At 35.7% G+C, this 12,352-nt stretch overlaps 1 protein-coding gene across 5 annotated transcripts in view; it reads right to left on the bottom strand.

Annotated features, from left to right (window-relative positions):
* Nucleotides 1-12,352, bottom strand: part of CCDC91 (coiled-coil domain containing 91) — a 372,169-nt gene that overhangs the window by 237,477 nt on the left and 122,340 nt on the right. For 2 of the 5 annotated variants that reach the window (XM_070453855.1, XM_070453856.1), the window contains exons 4-5: nt 3,838-3,998; nt 2,372-2,575 (exon numbers count right to left, since the gene is read on the bottom strand). In XM_070453855.1, coding sequence (XP_070309956.1) covers nt 2,372-2,575; nt 3,838-3,998 — 365 coding nt within the window. The other 3 variants (XM_070453858.1, XM_070453857.1, XM_070453859.1) reach the window with 3 other exon arrangements.

Here is a 12,352-nt window from a genome sequence, read left to right as displayed (position 1 = left end):
AAAAAGGCAAAATGGCTGTCTGAGGAGGCCTTACAAATAGCTGAGAAAAGAAGAGAAGCTAAAAGCAAAGGCAAAAAAGAAAGATATATCCATCTGAATGCAGAGTTCCAAAGAATAGCAAGGAGACATAAGAAAGCCTTCCTCAGCAATCAATGAAAAGAAAAAGAGGAAAACAATAGAATGGGAAAGACTAGAGATCTCTTCAAGAAAATGAGAGATACCAAAGGAACATTTCATGCAAAGATGGGTACAATAAAGGACAGAAATGGTAAGGACCTAACAGAAGCAGAAGATATTAAGAAGAGGTGGCAACAATACACAGAAGAACTATACAAAAAAGATCTTCACGACCCAGATAATCATGATGGTGTGATCACTCATCTAGAGCCATTCTGGAATGTGAAGTCAAGTGGGCCTTAGGAAGCATCACTGCGAACAAAGCTAGTGGAGGTAACAGAATTCCAGTTGAGCAATTTCAAATCTTAAAAGATGATGCTGTGAAAGTGCTGCACTCAATATGCCAGCAAATTTGGAAAACTCAGCAGTGGCCACAGGACGGGAAAAGGTCAGTTTTCATTCCAATCCCAAAGAAAAGCAATGACAAATGCTCAAACTACCACACAACTGCACTCATCTAACACACTAGTAAAGTAATGCTCAAAATTCTCTAAGCCAGGCTTCAACAGTACGTGAACCATGAACTTCTAGATGTTCAAGCTGGATTTAGAAAAGGCAGAGGAATGAAAGATCAAGTTGCCAACATCCGTTGGATCATCGAAAAAGCAAGAGAGTTCCAGAAAAACATTTACTTCTGCTTTTTTGACTATGCCAAAGCCTTTGACTGTGTGGACCACAACAAACTGTGGAAAATTCTTACAGAGATGGGAACACCAGACCACCTGACCTGCCTCTTGAGAAATCTGTATGCAGGTCTGGAAGCAACAGGTAGAATTGGACATGAAACAGCAGCCTGGTTCCAAATCAGGAAAGGAGTACATCAAGGCTGTATATTGTCACCCTGCTTATTTAACTTATATGCAGAGTACATCATGCAAAACACTGGACTGGATGAAGCACAAGCTGTAATAAAGACTGCCGGGAGAAATATCAATATACTCAAATATGCAGATGACACCACCCTTATGGCAGAAAGCGAAGAAGAACTAAAGAGCCTCTTGATGAAAGTGAAGGAGGAGAGTGAAAAAGTTGGGTAAAAGCCCAACATTCAGAAAACTAAGATACTGGCATCTGGTCCCATCACTTCATGGCAAATAGATGGGGAAACAGTGGGAATAGTGACAGACTTCATTTTGGAGGGCTCCAAAATCACTGCAGATGGTGATTGCAGCTATAAAAAGATGCTTGCTCCTTGGAAGAAAAGTTATGACCAACCTAGACAGCATATTAAAAAGCAAAGACATTGCTTTGAAAACAAAGGTCTGTCTAGTTAAAGCTATGGCTTTTCCAGTAGTCATGTATGGATATGAAAGTTGAACTATAAAGAAAGCTGAGCACTGAAGAATTGATTCTTTTGAATGGTGGTGTTGGAGAAGACTCTTGAGAGTCCTTTGGACTACAAGGAGATCCAACCAGTCAATCCGAAAGGAAATCAGTCATGAATATTCATTAGAAGGACTGATGCTGAAGCTGAAACTCCAATAGTTTGGCCACCTGATGCGAAGAACTGACTCACTGGAAAAGACCCTGATGCTGGGAAAGACTGAAGGCAGGAGGAGAAGGAGACAACAGAGGATGAGATGGTTGAATGGCATCACCGACTCAATGGACATGAGTTTAAGTAAACTCCAGGAGTTGGCAATGGACAGGGATGCCTGGTGTGCTATAGTCCATGAGGTCGCAAAGAGTCGGACATGACTGATCCTCTGAACTGAACTGACCCCAACACATACTTTCCCTAAGCTGCTAAAGTCTTTTTATAGAGACATTTGTAGAAAATTGAAATAAGAACATACATAAATAATTTACTAGAACAGCTGTATTTCTAAGTATTCTGTCAATATTTGACATGATGCCTGACTTCTCATAAAAACAAATGAATAGTGCAAATCTTCTAATCTACATAAAATTGCAACACCATGTGCTTTCAAACTAAAGAAACCCAAAGGAAAGCATTCATTAGGGAAAAAAAAATCTAGTAAAAGCCATTCATATCTTTAAAAGTGTATATTTATGGCTAGAAACTTCTTACCAAAGGCTTTTGTAAGTGATAGACTCATCTAACTGATTTAAACCTGTCACAAAGAGCATAACAGCTTTTCCACTGATGAATTTTCAATCAGAGGTTGGGATTATATTGTATTTCCAGAATATGCAATTCAAACATTTATTTTTTAGACAAATGTAAATATACCTTTTTAATTCTATGTTTTTCTTCTTCAGAAACTTTGAGTTTCATCTCCAGAGTGGAAATTTTCTGCTGAAGCTGTATGTTTGATACATTGGCTCCAGGATCCTCAGAATCATCCACAAGAGCAATTGTTCCATTACTTTTCTCATCAGTTAAACCCAGTGGAAAAAGTGAGATATCCAGATGAGTGTGTGTTGATTGCTGAATCTAAACCACATTAAAAAAACACACACACACACACACACACAAGAGAGGAAAGTTTACACTGTACCAAGAAAGAAATCACCCAAAGGGCACTAGAAACCACATTGGAAATTAAGTTGTAGCAAAGTTCTGAAATTATTTCACCCTTTAAGTAAATCAACAGAAGACCTCAAACTGTTACAACAATATGATCTAAGAAACAAAATTTTCTCTAAACTTAAGAGTTTAAGGTATTTACTATTTTCCAAACAAAGCACTAAAAAACTTAAAACTATTTTTCTTATGTTGAGGGTGTATAATAAGTACAGACAATTCTGACATTCACAAGTTCTTAAATTTACACACACAGTCAGAATTTGCTTATCTATTAAACTATAAATCAGAATTTGAAATTTATCAATAATCTTTAATTGATCATCACTTTCTAGTAAAGATCACAGGTGACTCAAGATTGTATATAGCACTTTGGAAATCTGGACTAACTCCAGCATCTAGCACAAGGCTTGGATCAATAAACAGTTGAAAGAATAAACATTATGACTGCTATATTTTTGTTTTTATTCTAAAACTAAAATGAATATTCTAATACTTGAAAATATATTTTAAGTTCCCCTTAAAGAGAAATATTTTTTTTTATTTTACAAGATTTATTACTTTATGTATGTATTTATTTTATTATGTTTTTGGATGCAGTGGATCACTGGTACATGTGGGCTTTCTCTAGTTGTCATGAATGGGGGCTACTTTCCATTGTAATGTGCAGGCTTCTCATTGCAGTAGCTGCTCTTGTAGCAGAGCATGACTCTAGAGATGCAGGCTTCAGAAGCTGTGGCTCCTGATCTCCAGAGCGCTTAGTACTTGTGGTACATGCGCTTAGTTGCTCCGAGGCATGTGGGCTCTTTCCAGACTAGGGATCAAACCAGTATCCCCTGCATCAGCAGGCAGATTCTTACCCACTGGACCACAACGGAAGCCCCGAGAAAAAGTTTTTTGTAATTATTTTCCTTTTTGAAATTCACGATTTCCAATGCAAAATTAAGTCTATTTTAATAAAAAAGATAGTCAAATCATATTTTAGTAACTAAAGCTATTTGGACGCCTTGAAATTATGTCACAAAACAAACATTGTTCAGTTTTTATAATTCGAAATATTAACCTCAAAGCGTATCTACAGGAAAAAAAAAGGAAATCAAGAAAACTTCAATCAAATCAGTATGCAATTTTTTAAGTAGGAAAACTTCCTATAAAAATTTGCTTGTCGTTACCTGTGCTTTAGGAAGAGTCTGACTGCCAATGCTGTTATCTGCATGTGTATTCTCTGGTGATGCAATAATGGGCTCAGAAGAGAGGCAGCCAACTGAAGGGGAAGTGCGGTCATGGTCCAATACAATCTCAGGAGAAGCTGGAGAAAGATGGACTCCAGATACTGAAGGAAAACAAATAAACCAAAAAAAGTATTAGTAAAGGGAAAATAAAAAGCAGATTGAGGAGAAGAAAGAGAGTAGAGGGAAGGGAAGGAAACAGGACAAGGAAAGTAAAAGCAAAGGACAGAAAATGAGGATTCTATGATTCCTTTTCAGGGATTGTTATCTAAGATCTAAAACTAGTGTTTCTAAATTTAACATGACATTTCCATGAGACCCAGGCAAACAAAACAATTCAATAGTGTCTTAATGTTTACATACTAATACATTACCACAGGAGTGCATTTGCAACTCAGAAATTATTCAACTGTATTTTTTACCTATTCAGTTAGTTACAAGAAAGCACTAGGATGTCTACCAGTGCCAGACACAGGCACCAGGCACCAAGAAGACAGCAATGAGCAGGACACGCATCCGTGTATTCAGTGACCTTATGACCCAAGAGGCAAATCAGAGGAATTAGTTACTACCAGGGCTAAGGGGAAAAACAATGACATTGCAACAGTTAATCTACTGTCTCTGGGCTAATTTTTTCTTTTACAACAACAGAAGATTTTTTTTCATATTAAGGTCAATTTTAGTATGTTTCCATAGACAAATAATGGTGAAATGCAACTCTGAAGTTAGTTTCACAACATAACATTATTAGATTGTAGAGTTCAAACACAAAGGTCACAAAAGGAAAGCCAATTCCAAACATGAAGTGAGACAAAAATACTGATAACAGCAAAATAAACAGATTATTTTCAAATGTTCCTTCTAAAAATTCAAATACATTTGTATGTGTGGTTTAATGTTTAAGAAGAGGAACTAAATCACTTTTAAGAGTAATTCATTTATCCATTTTGACTGTCTAAATTATAAAGACCTTTATTCCACATTGGCATCAGTAGCAACGTCAGCGAAGCTCTAGCATAAATTCTGGAAGGTGGCTCACAATGGCAATCGCATTTTTCCCTGAAGAAAGACATTTATAAGGTCATTAGGTATTAACAAACTAAAGACTGTATCAATTTTTTGTTGGTATCATACAGGACTACTTAATTATCTTACATATGCTTTTATTGTATAGCTATACTGTATTTTTCAAATACCGTGTGCCATATTGGGTAAGGTATCCTAGTTTCTCCAACAAGCATTTCACTATTTTAACTAAAATACAAAAAAAAAAAAAAAACTGTAACTTTAATTCACATTTGTACTTGATATATCTTTTTCAGAAATTATTTTTTCTATTCTTCATTATTCTATATGCTAACAGACTTCCATGAAATGTCAAAATATTCTAACTTCTAATTCTAAACTAAAATTATACTAAAAATATTACTAACTTTTTAAAGGAATGACAATAGGCACTAAAGTATAGTAAAAAGGAATACAGCTTTATGATTAAGAGCATAGACCTTGAAATTATATTGCCAAAGTAAGTACAAAACAATTGGCAAGTTTACTTAACTTCCTTCAGTTTCCTCATTTGTAAAACTGACATAGAGGTGATGATGAGGTTCTAATTGGCTAAAATATGTAAAGCTTTTAGCACTTCATCATTACTTCAAAGATTGTTAAAATTTGTTGGACAAGTATGTTTACTTTCAGGTATAAAAGGTACAAAGTGTATGGATAGGTTTCCCCAGTGGCTCAGCGGTAAAGTATCTGAGGAACCCAAGGCTCCTGCATCTCCTGGACTGGCAGGCAGATTCTTTACCATTACGCCACCTTGTTGTCAGGAGATTGTCTGCAATCAAGAGATTTGGGTTTGATCTCTATGTAGGGAAGATCCCCCCAGAGAAGGAAATGGCAACTAACTCCAATATAACTTGCCTGGAAAATCCCATGGACAGAGAAGGCTGGCAGACTACAGTCCACGGAGTCACAAGTCAGACACAACTTAGCGACTAAACCACCATACCACCATGCATGTTATTCATATTTATATCGATAATGTAAGACAAAATGTCACATCGTCATGAGTTAAATTCTCACTCTGTAACATTATATGTTCACGTACGCCATGTTAAGAAAAGAAAGGGCAGAATAAAGGAAGAGAAAGGAACGAGATAAATAAAGGAAAGGAAAAGGGAGTTTCAGCGAGAAAAGTACGGAGGGCAAAGAAGCACCCTCATACTCACACTCCAATAGTTACCATCACCCTCTCACACTTTCCCTTCACAACCAAATCTCCTTTTTCTTTCAAACCCCCATCACTCCACTAGACTCATCACTTATGATATTAATTTTCCTTTAAGCTATTATTAAATGAACATTTTCTTATTTTATCCTTCTTTTACTCCAGAGCACATAACACTAATGACTTCCCCTTTTCCTTGAAATTCTTCTTTGGCACCTATAAGCCACTATATCCTAAATTCCTGGAAAAGGGCATGGCAACCCACTCCAATATTCTTATCTGGAGAATCCCATGGACAGAGGAGCCTGACAGGCTACAGAGTCAGACATGACTGAAAACTTAGCACACACATCCTAAATTCCTTCTAGTATTTTGACTTTTTTTCTTGTTTTTCAGGCTCTTTTCCACTCAATCTTAATTGCACTGTTTTTGACTTTTTTTCTTGTTTTTCAGGCTCTTTTCCACTCAATCTTAATTTCACTGTTTTCTACACCCTCTAATCATCTCAGTATTCACAATATTCTTACCAGGTTCAGAAGTCTTTATTTAAATTATCATCTATAAGCTAATGACAAATGATTCACACCTCCAGTACAAACCATTCTACAGACCTCCTGATACAGAGGCTCACCTAAGCACTAGACAGTTGCATTTAGCTGTCTGGTACATGCATCACACTTACCCATCATCTTACATAAACCTGCTTTATTTCATGTTAATGGTATCCCAAAGAACTATTTGCCCAACACAGAAATGATACCACTAAGTGCCAATTTCACTACAGTCACACTGTGCTACTTACTGTTCCCTGATTAAGCCACACCGTTCAGTACCTCTGTGACCTCACAATATTATTGCTTAAGTAAAAGCCACAGCTGCGGAATCAGAATGCGTTCAAATTTGAACCATAACAACTTATTGTTATGTAGCCTTGGGCAAATTACACAAATCTAAGTCACAGTTTCCTCTTCTAAAAATGTTAAAATAACACCAACAAGCTTTTCCCGGACTCTTTTCACCTACTCCATTATCCATCCAATCACAGTACAATTTAAATTTTCCCCTGTAAAGACATTACACATTTCTAAAAAATAAAGAAAACATTACTTATCTATGGTATACATTTAAAGCAGTGTTTAGAAAAAAACATGTAGAGCCTTGAACACTTCAATCAATTTTAAAATGAATTAAATTCCCATCTCATGAACTAAAACAGAAACAACACAGAAAACTTTAAAAGCACATAAAAAAATAACAAAGACAATGCAGATGTCAAAGTTTAAAAAAGCAGATCAAATTAATCAAAATCCTGACATTCTAAGAAAAGTAAGTGAACAGTAATTAACTTATTATAAAAGGAGAAAAGTACAAATATAAAAATTAAGTCACAAATGTAACCTAATAATTAAAACAGAAGTTTTTTTAAATCCTAAAATCCCTCTAAGACTTCTAAGTAAATAAATTTGAAAAATCTGGATATAATAGGCAAGTCTCCATAGAAATATAGTCTATAAAAATGACTGGATTAAAGACAAAAAATACTTTAAAAACATATGTTTCCTTGGGGAAAAAATAAAATTATAAGCCAACCACCTTATAGATAAGGGCTTCCCTGCTGGCTCAAACTAGTAAGAATCCTCCTGCAATGTGGGAGACCTGGGTTCAATCCCTGGGTTGGGAAGATCCCCTGGAGGAGGGCATGGCAATCCACTCCAGTATTCTTGCCTGGAGAATCCCCATGGACAGAGGAGCCTGGTGGGCTGCAGTCCATAGAGTTGCAACAGTCGGACACTACTGAGTGACTAACACACATTCCTCTTGTTACCACTTGCTCTTTGGTTACCACTGCATCCCTTTGGCTAAACTGCATTCACTGTTCAGATTCTTGACACAGGTGAAGTGGTCAAACATAAGGCAGCTTATTGAGGTGTTCTCATGATAAAATCAGTCACTTCTGTAAGGGTTGAGAGACTCTCCCAGTTGTTTGGGAATGATTAAGTATGTCTCAGCAGTTCTCAAACTTTATTGTGTATTAGAGTCATCTGGAAAACAAGTAAAAAATGAAAATATATGAAACCTTCTTTAGAAGATTTTGACTCATCAAGTGTAGGTAGGGGACTAGCAATCTGCATTTTTAGCAAGTACCCCAGCTGACTCTGATGCAGGTGACCCATCATTAGTGCTCTAGAAATGCTGTTAGAGATTATTTAGGCACTTCGAGAGCAAACTGGAGTCTACCCTTGTGGCTTAGATGGTAAAGAGTCCACCTGCAATGTAGGAGACCTGGGTTCAATCCCTGGGTGGGGAAAATCCCCTGGAGGAGGGCATGGCAGTCCACTCCAGTATTCTTGCCTGGAGAATCCCATGGACAGAAGAGTCTGGTGGGCTACAGTCCATGGGATCACAAAGAGTTGGATATGACTGAGTAACTAAGCACATCCTATAAAGTATTTCAAAAGAATTTCTAACAAAAATTCAAAAAATGAATTATCCCAATACTCTAAAATTATTACAGAGCATTGAAAATGAAGGAAAACTTCACTAGAGTGATATAATATTAACATAACATTGATAGCCAAGACTGATAATAATAAAAATTAAAAAAAAAAAAAAACAGAACAAAAAAATCTTTAGAGTATTTAATTAAAAATAATTAGGTAAAAGTTTTAAATAAAATATTACTAAATATAATCTAACACCATATTGAGAAAATGATATGCAATGAATGAGTTTGATTTGTTCAGGAACGCAAGGTTAAAGAATTCATTAGTATAACACTCTATATTAATAGACTTATAGAGAAAAATGGCAAAACTAACACTGAAAAAAAAAACACTGAAGAAATAAAATTCGATGCATAATTTCTTATGGTAAAACATACAGACCTCAGTCCTAAAGTAAGCATGTTAATTAAAGGAAAAAACGATTTAGCAACTAAACCACCGCCACTAACAACCCACTTCTACAAGGCACATAAACAAGTAAAACTACACACACACACACACACACACACACACACATATATATAAATGTCATATATATGTAATATATATAAAAAGTTTTTTTTTTACAAAAGCAAATAAATTATAACAAAAATTTAAGCCAGAGATCCCTCTGGGGAAAAGTACAGGGACAGCGCAGGGGTGTTACAGTTAGTCATGTTCTATTAAGTTAAACAGCTAGATTCATGAGGCAAAATTTTAAATATAACAAAAAAAAATAATTACATATGCTTAAAAATATAATTCTGAAGATCTCTTGTTTCATTGTCCTTCCTGGTTGCAGTCCTCAAAGTCCATGAGCTGAACCCTCTCACTGATCAAAATTTGCTCTGGGTAAGTAAGAGAAGAAAAAACTCTAATCCAAATCAAAGACTAATAGCGCCCAATTAGCCTGCTCCAATGGCTCAGCAGTAAAAAAAAATCTGCCCACAATGCAGGAGATGCAGGTTCGATCCCTGGGTCTGGAAGAATCCCTGGAGAAGGAAATGTCTACCTTCTCCTGAAAAATCCCACAGACAGAGGAGGCATGGGGTCACATAGATTCAGACACGACTGAGCGACTGAGAACTACATGCAGGGTACTCAAAGAAATGATGCTGTAGTGAAAAGATATCAAGAATCAGTAAAAAACCAATAAATATTAGATTTGGAGGTGAAAATCCTTCTAGCATCCTACTAATCACATCAAAACTTGTTGCAGACATCAGTAAAGTTGAACCTAAAATTCCTAGAATTTACATGTGCATTCAACTTATGAAATATTAGGAAAATTTTCAGGAATATTTTTAATTTGATAATATAAATGTTCACTGAACTTATCATAATTCACATCCTAGTTTAAAAATTAAATGAGAAAACAAATGAATATTGATGCGAAACAAAAGAGAATATAAAAATGTTATCCTTTAACCAGAAACTAGATTTTTCAGTTAGGCCTCATATGCTAGAAGTTATATATTTTCATTGAATTTTAGGTGACTATGCAAAAACAGCAATTCATCCTAAAAAAAAATCCACATTTATAAATACTGTATACATAAACATACTCCAAATGTAATACAATAATATAGATGATATACATATTTATACATGTTTGTTCAATGGGAATTTTTAAACATAACAATGAAAAAATATGAATTTCAATATGTGAAATATAATTATCTTCTCATCTAGCTAAAAAGTTACAATTTTTAATGTTTCAAATTGCTGTAGTATTCTTTGGTCTATTAAAAGTTGATTGCTATAAGTCTATGCCCAGAATCTTTAAGTTCCAATCAAGTGTACCCAACAGCAACAATTTCCATAAAAATTCAGCCAACACTTTTCAAGAAGTAGAAATCTACAAAATTTTCTTCAGGTATTTTGTCTGTTTGCTTGCTTTTAAGTCTTAAGCAAGACTCAGTTCAGTGCAGTTCAGTTCAGTTGCGCCTGACTGTTTGAAACTCTATGCACTGCAGCATGCCAGGCTTCCCTGTCCATCACCAACTCCCGGAGCTTACTCAAACTCATATCCATCGAGTTGGTGTGCCATCCAACAATCTCATCCTCTGCCATCCCCTTCTCCTCCCACCTTCAATCTTTCCTAGCAACAGGGTCTTTTCCAATGAGTCAGTTCTTCACATCAGGCGGCCAAAGTAAGCAAGACTGCAGACAACACATCACTTCATTTCAAATGAGAACTTCTTATTTTTCTAAGAGTTAAAGGATACAAGGTCATCATATATTCCTTTAAAGCAATAAAGTTAATTAAAAGTGCAGTGAATGACAGTTCCTCATCTTTAACTTTGTAATGGTAATTAGCATAGTCATTGAGCATATCATTTTTCATTTACAGACCTCTTCTAAAACACAAAAATAAAGCACATTAAGTCATAACACCACATAAGCGAAGAAGCACTAAGTTTCCAAATAGCATGCATTTTTTTCCCAGTAATTCTGCCTGTAGTCAACTATATTTTGTTTACACAAGCATAATAACTCTTGCAAAGTCTAAACAAGAAATAGGTGGAATTATCTATGCACTTTTAACTATACTCAAAGAAATTTGTTTATATCTGTTAATAGTTAATTCAAGAGTAGAATACCAATACAATGATAATGATTTTTACAACTTTTAACATAGAAACAATTTTTGATCTTTAATTTCCATTTAAAGATGCTCTTACCTAGTCAAGGGCCCATTTTTCAACATTCTTTCATTTATATGAAAAACAAAGGATATGTAAAAAGTGAAGAAATACGGGAAATATTGAGGTCAGGAGGAGAAGGAGGCAACAGAGGATGAGACAGGTGGATGGCATCACCAACTCAATGAACATGAGGTTGAGCAAACTCTAGAAGATAGTAAAGGACAGGGAAGCCTGGCATGCTGCAGTTCATTGGAGACAACTCAGCAACAGAACAACAACAAAAGATGTAAGAACTGAAGAAAATCTAAACAGTATATATAAATAAGAAGATGGTAGTAAGTACAAATAAGTAGATAAGTTTTTTTAACTGACCAAAAAAAAAAAAAAAACGGTAAAATTTGCTGGTTAGAAAAGTATTTCCTCTCTATAAGAAAGGTTCCCTATAGGAAATACCTCTTGATTAAAAATCTAATGGGTAAACATAATTAAATAGATTCAAGACATACTTAAGATATCTGTTAGAGATTTAAAGAAAAATATTAGTTCAGTTCAGTCACTCAGCCATGTCCTCTTTGTGACCCCATGGACTATAGTCCACCAGGCTGTCCTACCCAGCACCAACTCCGAGAACTTGCTCAAACTCATGTCCATCGAGTCAGTGATGCAATCCAACCATCTCATCCTCTGTTGCCCCTTTCTCCTCCTGCCTTCAATCTTTCCCAGCATCAGGGTCTTTTCCAATAAGTCAGTTCTTTGCATCAGGTGGCCAAAGTACTGGAATTTCAGCTTCAGCATCAGTCTTTCCAATGAATATTCAGGACTGATTTCCTTCAGGATGGACTGGTTGGATCTCCTTGCAGTCCAAGGGACTCTCAAGAGTCTTCTCCAACACCACAGTTCAAAACCATCAATTCTTCGGTGCTCAGCTTTCTTTTTAGTCCAACTTTCACATCCATACATGACTACTGAAAAAACTATAGCTTTGACTAGACAGACCTTTGTTGGCAAAGTACTGTCTCTGCTTTTTAACATGTTGTCTAGGTTGGTCATAACTTTCCTTCCAAGGAGCAAGCATCTTTTAATTTCATGGCTGCAGT

Source organism: Odocoileus virginianus, chromosome 23 (assembly GCF_023699985.2).
Source record: "Odocoileus virginianus isolate 20LAN1187 ecotype Illinois chromosome 23, Ovbor_1.2, whole genome shotgun sequence".
Lineage (NCBI taxonomy): Eukaryota > Metazoa > Chordata > Mammalia > Artiodactyla > Cervidae > Odocoileus > Odocoileus virginianus.
This window is presented reverse-complemented; position numbering and strand designations above follow the sequence as displayed.